Here is a 17,938-nt window from a genome sequence, read left to right on the forward strand (position 1 = left end):
GCCTTACATCAGCCAGTGACATCACTGACATTCCACTCCACAGAGATCAGCTGCAAGTAAGGCACCGGTTGGAAAAGAGAGAGAGATGCAGCAGAGAAAGCCTCTGCAGTGGCTGCCATGTCACTTTCTCTTTGTTAAACTCTTTTTAAGGAAGATCCAGTCATGTGTTTTGTTCTAACCCACATCACAAGATCAGCAAAAACACCTGTGACCTCACTGTCAGTGCGAAACACACTAAACCCGTCTTACATGTAATGTCATATGAGTGAGCTGGTGAACAACTGAAAACCAACCCTAAAAATAGGTGAAAAGGTGGAAACTGTGTGTGGCTGAATAAAGCTGTTCCTGCTGAGCGAAGCAGAGGCGCGGGCAGGGAGAGCATTATTGTTCTCTTCATCTCAGTGATGGCACTGAGGCCACAGAGGCTACATGACCCCGGTGATCTGCACCACACGTGACTCTGCTTTTACAACTAAGGGCTCCAACGCAGCTCTGCTTAGCTAACATTTCCAGAAATGGAAAAAAAAAAAAAAACCATGTGCAGCTCTGGCTCCAAAGAATACTTTTTATTGACAGCATTACATATATTTGTGTTGTATTCGGATTTTGCAAATAGTTTAGGTAAAAAAAAAAGAAAAGAAACTTAAATACACTTAAATATCATTGGAAATAATTTAAATTGTAACAAAAGAACTATTTACCTTGAGGCAAAAAACAGCTGGCATCGGAAACACCAAAAACACTTGATGTGTAGCCCTTCCCTTTTTTTTATAAATTATGAACAACATCAACATTAACAATTTTAATCAAATAAGTGAAATTGCAAAAGGTCCAGTGTTTTTAACAAGTGCTTTGTTTCTGCAGAGAGAGATCGAGGCCTTGGTCCACTCAACAGCTTCTAGTTCCTTCCCACTTATCTGCAGAAGCTTTCTCAAACAAACACATGACATCATCCTTCTCTACATTGTCCAGCTTCACATTCAAAAGCACACATGCTTTTTATTGCCTCGCCATCTCATCTCGGTCGCAAGCGCTGACAGAGGGGACGCCGAACAGTCTTGTCCAGGGTGGAAGGTGGAAATCCATCCAATACGACCCACGTAAAACAGCCGGGTCTTTTATTTCTTTCCCCATCAGCAGTGCTTTGGAATTTGATCTCTGGGTGGTAACATGTCCATCAGGGTTCACACCACTCGTCCTCATCAATGTCATTTCACAGGTTTGAACTTCATCGTTCAGGCAGGTTGATGATCGGTACCCACTGGTCCATACAGCGGCTTTCTCTGCAGAATCGGTTCACTTTGTTTAAAGCCGGGTCCTTCCATGATGTGGAGTGTGGGCTCTGAAAATACAAATAAAAGGGTGTAAACCATAAATGTATTCATACAGTTACCACTGCACCCAGTTATAAACGGAGCCTCTGTGTGTGCACATACAAGGTATTTCCCTCTACTGAAATTCCTCAGAAGTCATGTGAGGGAGGAGTCATGCACATGTTTATCAAAAACACATGAACAAGTTGTGACAAGTTCTTCCTAGAATTAAGAGTTTCACCCACGTGCACAGGCCTTCCGTGCTAGGAAAAAAAGGACAACCTGCCAAGTTTCACGTGCCGTAGCTAATAAAATACTTTGCTTAATGAGAAAAGACACTTACAGTGACCAGGACACAGTGCAAGTCCATGGGTTCTCCCCCACTCGGTTTTCCACCTCCACCTCCTCCTCCACCCAGTATTTCTGCCAGGCGCCTGGTGTTGTTCACTCTGAGGATGTTGATGTCATTCTCGCAGCAGAAAGCCTGAATGAGGGTGAAGTGGATCTGCAGGGCCACATCTTTGACATCCTCGTCATCAGTGGCCAGGATGCACAGAACCACATTATCAGGGTCTCTATGGAAAAAGAAGTATAAAAAGATGACGTCAGTCTAGTAAACTTAAATATCCCTGGAGGGCATTTTGTTTTGCAGACAGTAGTCTAATAAAACACGCAGCACAATAAGTAATATATAAAACACATATGCAGCACAGATCCAACTAACCCACATGAGATAGACAGGGTCACATTACTACCTCTAATTGTTTTTGTCTGCTTGACTTTGAGAAGCATAACTCCAAAGTTAAAGGACACATTTTGAATACATTTTGTGCAGGTTATGACACACGGAAGAAATGGTGATCAGTGGTGGTCTGAACCTAGGTATGGTTATTTAAAAAAACTAAACAAAAAATGATACTAGAAGGAACAAAAAGTCTGAATGCTGTTTACAGTGCTGCCTTTGAGAAGACTAAACCCTGATGGAAACATCTAAAAAGCAGCATTTACAGGTCCAGGTCATTTCTGAGAGTTTAGTGGTCAATAATATATATACTATACTACCCTTATAAGAGTATAATTGTTTTTTGCCGATATACAATATGGTCTGTGCTTGGGCCGATAACATCTTTCCTTTTGCCCAACTGCACAGGTCATTTAGTCTCTTTTGTAGTAAAATGTACATAATATTCCCATACATATGTCACAGCAGATGTGGATATAAAATATATTTTTCGTGCAAAATAAATAAGCATAAAAACAATAGCTGTAGGGGGCGCTAGCATAAAAGTCAAGGAGGTAGCAGCTTTTTCAGCCCATTATTTTAGTCTTTGTCACATCGGCTTGTAGGCTTGTTGGCCGATATCCCATAATACTTTTTAAAGCCAATATATTTAATGCCGATACCAATAATATCATGCTTCCGTAATTGCTTTAAAATCAAAACAGTTTGGTTTGTGAGGCTTTAAAATAAGGGCCTTGCTTTACGGAGACTGCCAGCTTGTGCTGCCATGTTCAGCCACAGCATGAAGGCCACTGTAGTTTTGCCACTGCACTTGGCAAACTTTAGTCTCATCTTTAGATGTCAATATTTCCTAAACACTGGACCTTTAAGAGTAGTTCTGGTAATCTTATGGCACAACTTGATGTTGTTGTTTTTTTACCAGCTTGTTACCAGCTATTTCAAAGTTTAAAAATTGCTAAACTAATACATGTCATCACTGTCATGTCCCCATTCAAAGCATATACAGTTGACTGTCATACGTAAATGAAGGAAGTCCATGTTTGTACAGTGCAGTGAGTGTGTGTGTGTGTGTGTGTGTGTGTGTAGTAACTGTTGTCAGTAAGTGTTCAGTTAGCATGTACTTACACATTGAGTGACTTGGCAGCCTCGTACACACCGACTGTGATGCAGCCCAGCGGTAACGCAGAGGCGAGCACTTCTTCTAAAGCTGTCGCTACTGAATCCATTCTATAAACACAGAACAAGAGTCGTTAACAACCAAAGAAAAACACTCTTCACTTTTATATCGCTAGCTAATATTAGCCGGTCACCTTGCTAACCGGCCAGCTGACAGACGAGCTGAAGTTTCTCCACGTAAAAAAAGGAAAACACATACAAATAAAAGAAATAACACGTAGCAGTTTTCTTAGTCTTCGCTGAAATGTCGTTTACCTTCAGCGTGCGCTTGCTGAAAAGCAAGTTTATCCCACGTATGAACTGTTACCTGACCAAAGTTAGCAGCTTTAAAGTGTCCTTGTAACACGTGCATTAACTACTGCTGCACACGCACACACACATGTCATAATCCATATGATTTACCTTTCTTCCTGAGAATAATCCCCATGTAGTTCCTCAAATGTCATGTTGTACATAAAATCGTAATCCACTTCAGCGCACAGGCAGAAAAAGAATGAACCGGCTTGTTTCTCCGTGACGTTTTAGACTCTGAGTATGACTTGTGTCTGTGGAACCACTGAGCTCTAACTGGAAAATATATCTGGCAACTTCGCATTAAAAGGGGACAAAGACAGTGAGGAGGACATTTGCATGAGTGTGATGATTGGTGCTATGCTAATGTGAGTCACAGTGGGATTGGACAGTCACGGAGCTACAGGCGTGTCCGCCTCCACAGCACCGTTTCTACCCCAACTACAGAAACACATACTTTACTACAGCTGCAGCTCGTTTACTGCACAACTTTATAACTATTTAACATAAAAACAAACTTTCTATCCATGCAACGCTCCTATTAACTGGTGTAATGTGGTTGTATATCTAATATCACCCGCTGTTGCACATGAAAACATCTCTCCTTAACAACGATACAACACAAACAGTGTTAATAAAGTGAATAAAAGTAAGTTTCATCTACGTATTTAATAAAAGTATTGATGAATAAATGAATAAGATTGTGTTCTGCAGGACTCACCCTCGCTGCCGGACAGGACCGGGCAGGTCAACAGCTTGGCAATGGGACGCTGCTGAGAAAAAAAAAAAATGCTGCGCTGTGATTGGTCCGCTGCAGAGCGTGCGAAAACCTACCGAAACCGCGCGCGAGATCCAAAGGAGTGGCGCGAGAACGAGACGCGCGTGGAGGCAATCTCAACCGAAGCACACTAAATACACCTGACGTTATGTGGAATACTCTCTGACCCTAACACTGAGATGAACTGAACTAAGTCACACTGAAGAACTTATGAACACTCCATCATGTTTTTAATGCTTTTGTAAATATGCATTCATGATTTAACACATTTACAAATGCATAAAGCACAAAACAATGTAAAAACTCTACGTCAAATACAATTTTTTTTAATATAAATTATAGGGCTGAAACAATTACTTGATTATTAATCGATGAATAAATTAATCATCAGTGATTGATTGAAGTTTGTTTTCTTTCATTATTAAAACAGGTTTTCTGATTTGTCATCTTCTTAAATGTAAAGATGTTCTGTTTTGCTCCAATAACAAAGAAATCAACAAAACTGAATCGTTTTGGTTTGTGGACAAAAACAAGACATTTGAGAACATGATCATGTCCACGTTTGACAAACACTGATCAACATTTTTCAACATTTTATGACATTTTATGGACCAAACGATTACTCAATTAATCAAATAATGTAAATAATCAACAGATTAATCATTATGAAAATAATTGTTAGTTGCAGCCCTGATAAATTAAAATATTTGAATATTATTGCATATCTGTTGACAGATAAGTAAAATCATAATATGACACACTGTGAAGGTTATTCATTTATGCACTGATAGGATAAGATAACCTTTATTAACAAGTGACAATTACAACATCAGAGAGAGCTAGACTACATTTTTCTATTTAAACAAATATTTAGATAATATACAGGTATATGACAGGTATGATGTTTGACATGTAAACCCTTAATCTGCAAAGTAACTGTTAAGTAATTCTTAACAGCAGTGGAATAAGAATCATATTTAAGGCAAATCCTCCATACAATTATTTTTGACATTTAAATATCTCAGCAGCTGCAGAATGTTTGAACTAACTATGAATTACAATTAATTAGTCACTAAAATATTACTATAAACATTTAATATTGAGCATGAGATTCTTAAAGATAACAGATGGCATTGAGACAATGGAATGATCTGTCTCCGCACATTAGTGCACATTATTTTTATTACCTCATGTGAGTTATTTATTCTTTATTTATTCTACTGTACAGCACTTTGGTCCACTGTGGTTGTTTTAAAGTGCTTTAGAAATAAAGTTGAATTTAATTGGATACAAATGAAAACAAGGAGACAGGAAGTTTCAATCACTTACATGAGACAATTTAACCACGTGACATAACTGACACGTTTATTAAACAACACTGCTCTGACTTTATTTTCGTTTCCTGATCATGTGAGGATCACTTTCCATATTATTTCATAACTTTGCTGTTTGTGGAGGGATGATATGCTGCCCCCTGGAGGTGGCAGTCAGCACTCTGAATGTGCAATACAGAGTGTCTTAGATCCTGTTTTTCAGCACAACCAAGACAATCTGATGAATTTCAGTTTTTTTTCACCAACCATATAAACACACCTGGGCAAAAAGTACTCAAAATGTTGAACATCGTATTAAATTTGTGAAATTTGGAAATACGTCACAGTTCAAAGTTCACTTGGCTCGTTTTTATGAACAAAAAGAAAAGAAAGACGGTCTAATTTTGGGACTTCTGCACAATTATCGCTACTTTATATCACTACTAAAAATGTGATATAAAATTAATCATAACTTTGACTCAACAACACATTTTTTAAAAGCCTGAATATGAGACCTATAAACACACACCCACAGGATGTCCATATAAGGAGTTGTGTATTATTCCCATGGCAAATTACCATGGGTGCACCTGAGTGCACGTGAGCACTCCTCTTCATATGGGAAATGAAAAGTACAATTTGATTCAAAATGAAACCACATAGAGTGAAACATTTCAAGCTTTGACTGCAATATATTTGGTTTTCTTGGTCATTTAGATTTTTTTTCCTATCCAGTGTGTTTGTTTTTTTTGTTGAGAGTTGTGAGAGAGTTGTGAGTTATTGTGTGTTTTGTATATAGTATAGGTATATACAAACATCAAAATAATATCATGTTGTGTTAACTCTTTGACCATAATACAGTGTCCGAGGAGGTCAGGCTAGTCTAAAGGTCAAGCGTGTAAGGTTTAGCTATTTTGGCACAAATGCATAATCACCTGAATGTATGAGTTATTGTTTTTCATGACCTCAGAATGAGTCATTTATAAGAGGGTCAGTTTGACAGAGGCTGCTGTTTTGGACCACCATGTTTTTACAAAAGCCCACGATGGACAAACTAATCATGTTTTGAAGGTTGGTGCTAATTGAAGTAGTTTCTCCAACACACTTCAACTTCACCAGTAAATGTTGCTGAGTGTTAAACACTATCATTTCCTGTAAATCAGATGACATTTCTGAAACTGATTTTAATCACACTCTTGCCTTTGCAGGAAGAAGACCTAAGTTCGCGACCCGGTCAGAACAAGGGTCTTTCTGCATGGAGTTTGCATGTTCTCCCTGTGTGTGTGTGTGGGTGTGTTTTCTCTGGTTTCCTCTCACAGTCCAAAAACATGCATTTTTTTTTTGTACTGTGTGACTTGTGGATTAGGTAAATTGGACACTCTAAATTGACCGTGAGTGTGAGAGTGGATGGTTATTTGTCTCTATGTTTGTCCAGTGATGGACTGGTGACCTGTCCAGGGTGTACCCCGCCTATCGCCCTATGTCAGCTGAGATTGGCACCAGCGACCCTCATGTGGTAGAAGATGAATGAATAATTTGAATCACAGAATAATATCCATATGGCTTGTACCCTTACATGAACTGTGCTAAAGCCTCCACTAGGAGGCAGCATTGGCACACATCTCATGACCCTGTTCTAACGTCTGTCTGTTTATTTCACAGTCAAAGACCCTTACTGTTCCTTAACTTATCAACTCTGACATTTATTATGCTGTGTTAATACTTGTGTTTTATATCTCCATCAATTTGTTTCAGTTCACGCATGAAATATAGTTACTGCTAAACTTTATCATTGGGATTTCATAGTATCCATCAGTGTGGACCTTTCCTGCCTTTATGGAATAGAGACAGAACAACCTGAAATCATTTTAATTTTGCTTTTATATTTTCAAAGTGATTTGCATTTATTGCCATTGCTGAACATCATCTGCATTTGAGGTCATGTTTTGTTAGATTTATTGTGTCAAATGTCTTTGAGTACTGAAAAACTCTGAAGTGAACAATACCCTAAATCTGCAGCCAACATTTGTTTCAAGAAACTTTAACAACTGTTAAAGGAGAGAAACCACTGTTAAACTACAACAATGGCATTCAATGCTTCAGTCCTGCAGGTTTTTGGAACGGCCCTCAGCCATGCACTAAAATCCTGGAAAGCTATATTATTAATCACAAATAGATGCAGTGTTTGAGTCTGTGTCTACTTCTCACAACTAAGCACCTTCAAATTTTGAGAGAGAGAAAGAGAATTCGAATGAGTAAGAAATGAAGAATTAGTAATTTGATGAGGTTAAGTAAGTTTATCCACAGATTAAACTGTAGAACGTCGTAAATTAAGTTTAAGTACTGTGTATACTGTAGTACTATGTAAGTAAGTAAGTGTGTTCAAAAATAATTATTATTGATCTGTTTTCCCACTTCTGTGAAAATATGATTTGTTTAATACGTAATCATGACCTGCAAGAAGACAGATGTAGTTTAGTGGAAATTTGGCTTCAACAAATTAACATATTTAGTTTCACTGAGTGAAGATGTGGGCAGTTCATTAACACCAGAAGATAATAAAGACAAACAATATTAAACAACATAGCACAAGGCAGCAATATTTAGGTGTCATTTATCAAATAATTAAACCAACTGACACGTGAACACTGACAACTTAATATTATGTATTTTATACATTTTAAAATGTTAAACATAATGTAAAAATAGACTTTATAGCTTTATTTTTGACATTATTGCATGAGCACATTCCTGTGTTTGTATGTATATGTACAAAAACATATATGTGTATATATTCTGTATGTGCAGACTGATTTATTAACTAATCTAAAAACTGCTTTTTTTTTTAAACAGAAAATACGTTTTGTTTTTAGTCAGTGCAACTATATGTGACTGTTTCATAAAACCCATCAAACACTGATTTCAGCACGTCATATCTGCAAATACCCGAGTTTAGCTCAGTTCTCTGACGTATCCACCAGAGGGCGATAGAAGTCAGATATTTAGTCTTAGCGTTGAGCGTCCAGTTAGCTGTGAAGGTGCATTTTTAGGTGCATTTTGAAGTACTTGCATACACTGATATCACAGTGACTACACTCACTGCTAACTGTACTTTTTATTTAATTTAGTTTTAATTAATTGCATGCACACATACCCTTTTTCTAGACGTGAATATTAGGAACTTTTATAAAGTGGAAATGTATGTAAATGCATCTATAGGTCATGTAGTTTTTATTTTGCATTACTGTAATGCAAGTGTACAATGCAGGATATGATAATGATCACATCAGGTTATCATTAACAGTTCTGTGGAGCTTCCTGCCTCAGCCCATGTTCCTATATAACAGCCTCAAAATGTGCATAATAATAACAATAATAATAACAATAGCACTTATAACAATAATAACAATGCAGAAATCATCATTAAACTGAAGTGTTTCTCATAAAAAGAGGTAAATGTGTCACATCCAGGCTACAAAGACAGTGTGACGCCCAACCTACACAGTTGATATTTGATGTTTATTTGCCTGTACAGTAACATTTAATAATGTTCTAATGACCACCTCAAATATCACTGATTACTACGAACACTGCAAGGACTTGACTTTGTAGAAGAAAAATCATCATCATATTTTGTCAAGTCACCTTATAAACTAACAAGGGTAAAAGAAAACAAAAAACCCAAACAAATACTCATGTAAGTGACAGTCTAGCCTATCATTTCTCTTATATTGTACTTTTCTTTGCAATTTTAACATGGACCCACCACTGGGAGAAAAATGTAACAAGGTGTGCAAGCTGAAAGCCTTAAGACTGTGTGACAACCGTGATAAATGCGGCAGGCGCTGACACCACTATGGAAAAAGACAAAAGATACCTTTGTCTTGTCACAATAATCCTAATCTGTTTGAAGACTGGGCCACATTAGAGGGAAAGAGAGCGGGATAGAGGGGAGAGAGAAAAAAACACAGGAATGGAAGCTGGTTCCTGGTGAGCAGTGATAAATGTTGCAGCATCAGAAACACGACTCAGTATGATGTTTCTCTCTAATGGCCTGATTGCTCAATTAATTCTGCAGCCCATTCTTTGCCGGCCGCCTTTAATGTGGAAACAGCTATATTTTCTCCCAGATTAGTATAGATACAGGCTGACAGTCTGCACTGCTCAAGGTATTTGGGAGGTATAATTCATTCATAATGCCACAATGTGGCCCATCTATCATCTCAGGTTTTTCATCCGCTAACTTGCCGCTTGCTCCCTCTTCTCATTCCAAGCTCCTGGCTCTTCTGGGGCAGATGGGTGGGGGTGTTGGGTGGGTAGGGGGGCAAACTCAACCATAAATGTGCGTGTGTGTGTGCGTGTTTTGTATGTGTGCATACATACATATGCAAGGTTGAAGTGTGTGATGTGCCGAGTGTGTGGGTGTGTGTTTTCGGGGCGTGTGTGGGGCGTTGGGGCATGCAAGGTCGTGAGGTCGGCAGCTTCTCTTCTTCTGATGAATTAGCTGGCATATGCACCCGATGAATTACCAGGCAATGGGAGTCAATTATCCAAAGAAGAAGAAGAAGGAAAAAAAAAAAAGGGTTGTGGCCCCAGGGCCCCTTTTCCAATTCAGAGAGTGATTTTCCCAAAATGTAGAGAGGAAGATAAGAGAAGCAGCCTTGAAGGAGAGTGGGGTGATGAGGAGAAAAAAAAAAAAGAGAGAATGAATGAAACCCTCATCAGACTCTTTTCATCCTTCCCCTCCATTTTTTTTGTTTCTCTCTCTCTCTCTCTCTCTCCCTCCAATCAAACACAGGAGGCAAAGCACAGTGTGAAAATGCACAAGGCTATTATCGGGCCTTCAGAGTGCATAAACGCCACTTATGATGGATGAGTGTGGGATTTAAAAAGGCCTCCTGTCTAACACTGACCGTTACCCCTCTGTAAATGCTTTTTTTCCCCCCACTCGTCTCTTGTATCAGAACGTCACGGAGCCTCTGGTTGAAAGTGGAAGACGTTTGTAATATATTATCGTGGGTGTTCATACAAACTCACAGTGTCCCCTGCTGCTTTTTTTGGCATTTAATTTTCTAAGCTCTCCTGGATGGAAGAGGGAGAGATAGAGTGTTTGTGATTTATAATATTTCTGAGGAAGGTGTAGTGGTCACATCAGAAGCTGTCCAAGTGACAGTGGTCAGGAGTGACTCTGGGGAAATGAAATCACGAGCAGCGATTCCTGTGGGTTTTTATAGTTGGAGAATGGAAATGTGTCCAGTGAGGAAAGAGCACACACTGATTTTATTTTTGCTTCAGCAGATAGGAGGAAAAGAAAAGTGTTATTTTTTTATGAAATAAAAGGAAAGTGCGTCACTATGGGACAAGAACTTCACTGTCGCACATTTATGCAGAACAAAACAATAACTCTGAGAATCTAAATATTACTTCCATGGCCATAAATCCAAATCACCAGATGAACCAGGCCACAAGTGTTTATCTTTCAAAGAGTTGCACTTGATAGACCAATTTAATCTCAATAGTTGGACTTGCAGTGAAACCAAACTGCTTTGAGACCATACGAGAAAAGAGGATAATATAAGATTGTGTGGGCAAGCGGAGCCAAAAGTCATTAACAGTTTTTAAATCCGAAACTTTATGACTGCCAAAAAGAAAACACAATGCCATTAACAAAGGGTTCTTAAGTTATAAGAACAAGCACAGAGTTAAAGCTGGGAATGAGAATAAAACAAAAGACAATTATATCCAAAGGTTTAGCTGGCACCACGAGTGTCCTCACTAAAGACTTTTATGAGGGTAACACTTGAAATGAACCAGTGACGCACAAATGTGAGAACACAGACTTTAGCAATAAGGTGCTTCTCAGATTCAGAAACTTTGAACAAATGACATGAATAATACATTAAATGTAAGGACATAGAATGTTAGTGCAGTAGTTTCCCAAGGAGCAGCTTATGTGAAAGATGGGAAGCGGAACTCAAATTTTAATTATGATTTAAAGAAAACATCCACATGGGCCCATGATTTAGTTTTTGGTGTTGTCGTTTGTCAAAGTCAAGGGAACTTAAATGAAGTATTCTTATCTCTACAACAAATTCAGTTCTGACTTGATTTCAGTTCCCTAAAAGAGAGAAAGGGAATTTTAAAACTGATTCAATTTAAACAAAAATAAAAGTCATTCCAATATTCAAATTATGCAAATCTCTGAGGTTCAGTGATTTTCAAAAGGTTAATCTGAGGAGATGTTTATATTCTGTACTTTACATAGACATTTACACATAAACATGGGCTTGTAATGGTGACTTCACCAGTTTGCCTCTGCAGATGTTTGTTATGTGATTGTTATGTTTTATATTTTTCTAACGCTACAGTGACAGATTATTTTTCCAAATAAGGGAAAATAAATATTCCGATAATATTGATTTTTGTGAGATTTTGCAATTATACTCGGTCTCAAGGCCTCTCTATTACACAAACACGCTATCAAAATGTTTGTGTGTATTATCCTCACACAATTGTCTCATTCTCTACTCACACTGGTTTCAGTCCGGCTTTCCAGTCAAGCCAAAGGTCTGTCTCTGCTACTCTCGACCGTCACACTTTTCTTCTGGGACTATCATCCCCTTCACTTCCTCTATTACCCCCTCACACACCCTTACATCCTCCTACTCACCCTCTCTCTCTCTCTCTCTCTCTCTCTCTCTCACACACACACACACACACACACACACATCACCTCCCTTCCCTGCGGCGACATGCGCTCCACAATGGAGAACAGAGTGGTTTGGGAAATGATGGCCATTTATAACTGCCTGATGCTGGATCGCACCTCTCTCACACACACACACATGTGCACCCACACACACACACACACACACACACACACACACACACACACACACACACACCATTTCCACAAAGTGTGTGTGTGTTTAGTGTTAGGGAATAATATAGAGAATTGAGACAAAGGGATGTGGAACGTGTCTCTAGGATAATGTCACAAACACATTAACAGTGAACTGCACAGATGAACACTGTGTAAAAATGTCATATCATATCCAAACAATGTTTCTGTGTGTGCGTGTGCGTGTGTGTGTGCTGGCAGAGAGTGATTTAAAGTGTTATTTATGTCTGATTGATTTTATTTTGAGGTCGGTTTTCAAAAAAAACAGACAACTTTGGTTTCCATCGTGCTTCCTCGTGTAGTCATTGTCATAAAGAGGCAACAGTAGCAAGATATGGCAAAGGAAACCGGCACGGACAGTTGAGGAGACAGGTGTATGTATGTCTCTATGTGTCTTTGCTGTTCTCTACAGTGATCTGAACACAGAAGCAGGTGCAGTTTGTCCGTCTTCCTTAGCCGAGAGAAAAACGTGGCAAAAGTGAAGCTCAGAGGTGCTCAATGGAAACATGGATGTTTTTCTCTCTACCTAAGTTTCAGCAAGAAAAAAAGCTTTGTGCTCCAATATTCTATGTTTAACTGAGATGGTTCCACACGTCACCTGAGCACTATTTACTATAAGCACACCACGATATCTGACAATATTATGAGATAATCTATAAAAACACGACAAAAATAATGGGTATGGTTGATTACTTATTTGATGACTCAGCAAATGAATACTTATTTGTGTGTAGTTTACACATTTCTAAATTCAGACACTTGATAAATGCTGCTAAGTGCTCAAAAATCATTTCTTATCCAAAAGTTTATTTAAGTTAAGCTTTATGACGATCAGTTTCATGTGTTTGATATTCACTTTCATTTAAAATGTATACACTGCAGGAAGGAAAGGAATCAGTATCGATATCAATGGATCTGATATTGGACAGATCAAAATTTCAAATTTATGATATATAAATATATACAGTATATATATATATATATATGTATGTATATATATATATATATACATGCTTATATATTGCATGAGTGTAAAATGTAAATAAAAATCCACAAAAGCAGAAGAACATTTGTTACACAGTTTTAGAATTATGTCTTGCCCAATTCAGCACAAATGTGTTGTTAACAGCTTCATAAAGTTCATAAATGGTCTAATGGCTGTATCGGACTAATATCAGTAGATGCTTGAGCTTGTGATTTTGGTATCGGACACAAAAAAGTGGTATCGTCCCATCCCTATGCTGCATCACAGTCACCAATGAAGATAAAGAAATTGACAAAACATACAAGGGCGTAAATCAAATTTAAATCATTACATCAGCTACTGTCTGCCTTGATTTCTAAAAGATCGGCACAGAAAAAGCCACACTGGTCGACCTCGTGCGATAACTGGCTCATAGTGAGTTAAAATGTCAGGGGTTAATTTGCTCTTGTTCACCTCTGCTCCTCTCTTGTTCCCTTGTTCTGCTCCTCTCTTGTTCAGAGCTTTTATGGTAATTAGGCAGGTGATGACAGGGATGCTGGGCTGCGTGCACACATTTGTGTTTGTGTACGTGTGAATGTAGAGCCGCGGTGGCTGTCACGGCGCCGGACTGGCTGTCACTTCCTTAATTGCCTGAGTGCGACCCCGCCCCGCTACACTCACCTGCCTAATTACTGTGTCTTTCCAGCCAAAAGATTGAAATGAAGTCAACCCCATTCAAGCTTCACTGGCATGAAAAGTGAGGTTACTGACATTGTCATAATACAGTGGAGAACAGCACGTTTGTCCTTCTACTCATGTTTTACGATCATGTGAGACGTCTCCCTGTTAGAACACAAATGTGTTGTTTCATTACGTGTTATAGTGTAACAATACACAAATGTAACACATTTAAAGTGATTATGGACAACTAAATTAAGTCTGCAGCTTTTAACTTTGCACATTGAGGCAATAGCAACATAAAAGTGACTTAATCCACAAATAAAATTCACAAAAACACAAGTTACTGCACACAACGTACAACACAAGAGTGAGCGAGTTGTACTTGGGACAGAGACGAGAGTTAAAAACAACAAAAGGATGAGAGAAACTGAGCAGATTGTAGTGAATCAGATCAGAGCCATGTAGATTGTAGATGAAATGCTAATGTGATGCTAATGAGCAAAGGGAGGGAGGGGCTGAGTGTCAGGTAGGAGGTAAAGTTTGGTTAGAGAGCGAGCTGGCGAGACATCAGGCAAATGGGCAACGCTTGGGTGAGCAGTGAGCGGGCTACCCATGATGCCTCGATGAGAGAGGGAACATTAAGCGACGGAACGAGAGATGGGGAGAAGAGAGAATTGGAGGAAAGGCCCCTTGGGCTAATGAATGCTGATTAATTCCTAAATTACATTTCACAACTTCATCGTTCCTGTTTTCTCCGGCGCACATTTCCCCCCCATCAAAAACCATCATTCTGTCTCTTAAATCAGACTAATTTGTGCTCAGATTTAATTAAATCTGATGCCGTTAACACACATTCAACACAAACTGTTCAGAAAAGTCAATCTCCTCCCTCACCGCTAAACTTTTCCTCTTTGCATTCACAAAGCTTTGGCTCCTTTTTGACTCCTTTGGTATCCAAAGTAAAGGACTGGCTCACCGGGACTTTGGTTTCCTGATCTTCCTGACGTTTTACAGTTTAGAGTGCAAGACTGTTGGAAAGTCCACCGGGATAAATATGTGACAATAAATTCAACTTAACATAGAGATTTCAGTTATAGACACTTATATTCCCAATAGGGCAGGCTGGCAGGAAGCATGTTGTTTTACAGTACAGGAAGTTATGCACCTTAACTGTTCGGTGTTCAGAGGTACACTGTAAAAAACAAACAAAATAAACTTCACATAGAATGCATTCAATTAGTTCATTTAAACTAAGTAAGCATCATTTCAAATGCACTTAATTCATTTAAGATTGATAAATGTTACTTTTTTTCAGTGTAGAGTGATTTTCTGTTTTTTCATGCAGGTCTGAAATCCCACTGTAATATTATATAAAATATTATTGCACTATACTTTTAAACCCGCTTCACTATGGCAGCTCAAGTTACATGTAAGTTTATTTTTGCAAACAAAAGATAAGATTACAATGACCTGCAAGGACTCCCTGTACATATCATTAGTGCAAAGGACATTAACTTGCAATTGGGTATTTTTAATGTGTTGTATTGCTTTTTATTTTTAATTTTATTTTATGTTTAAGAATGTGAATACTAAAAACCTAACTGCTGACCTGATGCTGTGACAAATATTTGAGTCATTTTCTGTCAAAATGATTCCAGTCATCTATAAACTACTGCTTATGTTTCAGACTGACTTGGCCCTGGGTTGGTTAATGAAGCTCCTCCACCTTTTCCTGACACCATAGCTGCTTGGTCTGCTCCTGTCACTGTCTCCAAGTTAAAGACCTTCTGAAGAGACAAAGACCACGTACGGTTTTAAACGCCTGTCAGGTTTGTTTTTTTTCTCCCTGAGCCACAGACAAATGCGTACACACAGATGCATTCATCAGAGCTGTAACAGAAAAATGTGATCATCTGCATCTGCCGTCGCGTTGGAGGTGACAAGGAGAATCTCAATGGCAGGCAGAGCACGGCGAGGGGAAAATGACCATATTTAAAATGCGAGACACAACTCCATTTGTTTCTGAACAAAATATTAACGATCTTTCATTTGGATCTCATCACAGATGCGGCCGGGGAAATTGCATTCTGTGTGGCACAAGTCTGGCGACGACATGAGACAGGATAATAGCCAATAGGTGTTTGGAGGGAGAGAGAGGGAGAATGAGAAGGAGGGAGGGAGAGACAGAGAGAAACAGAATTGACAAATTCCCAAGATGGGTACACCATGAGGGAAAGGGGGGGGGGGGGGGTGAAGAACAAGGGGAAAAAAGAGCAGAAAGATAGGAAATTGAAATTTATGACATTGAAAATGAGTATGACAGAGACAGAGGCAGGTCCCTCTTTGCTCTCCCCTCTTTGGTTGCAGTCAACCTTGCAATGAGGGCAGATCAAACAAAAATAGGCTGTTAGGGGGGCAGAGGGGGCGGCGGGCGGGTGCTAAGCACTGTGGATGGGATGAGAGAGGGGGAATGAAAGAGTGAAGGAAGCGGCGAAGGTGTGAGGACCAGGGGAAGAATAACGGGGAGGAAGGGAGGTGTATGCACACACAAGTGAAGGAGGACATTAAAGGAGAAAATGATGATGTTGTCAGTGAGTGATGTAAATCGCGGCGGCGACGTAGTCAACAGATACAGTCGGCTGGCTGTGCGGGCCAGGGCCTGTCTCAGCTGCAGTGGCACTGACAAATGGAATATTTTCACAGGACTTAATCAGAGGAAAATGGGCTTTCATCTGCTCGCCTACCCGCTCTGCCGCTCGCACACAGAAATGATTGCCTGTCGCTCTCCCTCTCGCTGTCTCTATCTCTCTCACAGTCATTGAACGTGGCCACTGAACCCTGCAGAGGTTACAGAAAAGGGAATTTATCAGTTGTGTTTTACAAAAGGATGTAGGGACACGGAGACATGCAAACACAGTCCCGTCATCATGGACTGATTTGAGAACGCTGATAGCTGGTTTTTAAGAAGACATTTCAAAAGCCAAGAAAGACAATTTAAGTACTTGCACACAAACTCACTCCTACACCGTTTTCTTTGTGAGGTCGCAGTGCCGCAGGTGGGTCGAATGGATAAACACTAATAAATCTTTCTGTGCACCCCAGTTATCGGTCATTCATCAGCTGTCCGACGCAAAAAAGCAGAACTTTTAAGTGTTTCCGTGAGAAAGTCCAAAGTGAGCCACACAAAGATTGTCCTGATATACTTCAAACACACTCATCATCCACTCAATAAAACCTATTACTTGTCATGAAGGCCTCATTTCCTACAGTTGTGTTTGATGTAGTACCGCGGCCGTCTCGTCTGTGGCCCACAGGAGCAGCAGAAAGGCCCGCGCAGAACAGACAACACTGACATGATCTATTTCTCCTGTGATGAATGTACCAATCTGTTGCCCTGTTGCCTTGTCCGCCTAATTTGTTACGATGTGACACGATCCGGACTCTTTCCTATGATGATGAACTTGCTGCGCGTGTGTAACAGTAGGTAAAGTGGGTTGGGAATGTCAGGCTGCTCTGTGATGACACTTAGATTTCACATGATCACTCACAATTTGGCATCAAATGCATTGTTTAAAGGAGGCAGAGAAAACTCCAAGGCATTCTCTTTTAAATGATTAAAATCATGACTGAAAATCATCACGGTCAACCCTTAAAAATACATACATACCAACACGGTTCAGCCTTGAGCATCTCTAACCAAGCAGATGTGAGTCCAGGAAGTGCTCCTGTCCAAAGAGTTTTCAAAAAGCAACCTTCAAATGATTTCGTCTACTGTCTGA

At 39.4% G+C, this 17,938-nt stretch overlaps 1 protein-coding gene across 2 annotated transcripts; it reads right to left on the minus strand.

Annotated features, from left to right (window-relative positions):
• Positions 1-545: 545 nt before the first annotated feature.
• On the minus strand, positions 546-4,297 carry gadd45aa (growth arrest and DNA-damage-inducible, alpha, a). Of its 2 annotated transcripts, none has more exons than XM_058643087.1 (4): positions 4,244-4,297; positions 3,181-3,282; positions 1,657-1,888; positions 546-1,342 (listed from the first exon to the last, which is right to left on the minus strand). In XM_058643087.1, exons 2-4 carry the CDS (start codon positions 3,279-3,281, stop codon positions 1,229-1,231), a joined length of 447 nt encoding a protein of 148 aa, XP_058499070.1. In that variant the 5' UTR covers position 3,282; positions 4,244-4,297; the 3' UTR covers positions 546-1,228. The 2 variants fall into 2 exon arrangements, with proteins under 2 accessions (XP_058499070.1, XP_058498976.1); XM_058642993.1 differs by lacking the exon at positions 4,244-4,297 and adding an exon at positions 3,634-3,833.
• Positions 4,298-17,938: the final 13,641 nt, after the last annotated feature.

Source organism: Solea solea, chromosome 1 (assembly GCF_958295425.1).
Source record: "Solea solea chromosome 1, fSolSol10.1, whole genome shotgun sequence".
NCBI classification, from domain to species: Eukaryota; Metazoa; Chordata; class Actinopteri; order Pleuronectiformes; family Soleidae; genus Solea; species Solea solea.

Bases quoted from the DNA above. Each gene is read 5' to 3' on its own strand.
- gadd45aa (XM_058642993.1), bottom strand. From the start codon at position 3,686: ATGTACAACATGACATTTGAGGAACTACATGGGGATTATTCTCAGGAA. The intron at 1,889-3,180 runs GTAAGTACATGC...CTTTTTCCATAG, and splicing joins GCTGCCAAGTCACTCAATGT to AGACCCTGATAATGTGGTTC. The intron at 1,343-1,656 runs GTAAGTGTCTTT...TTGTATTTTCAG, and splicing joins TGCACTGTGTCCTGGTCACT to AGCCCACACTCCACATCATG.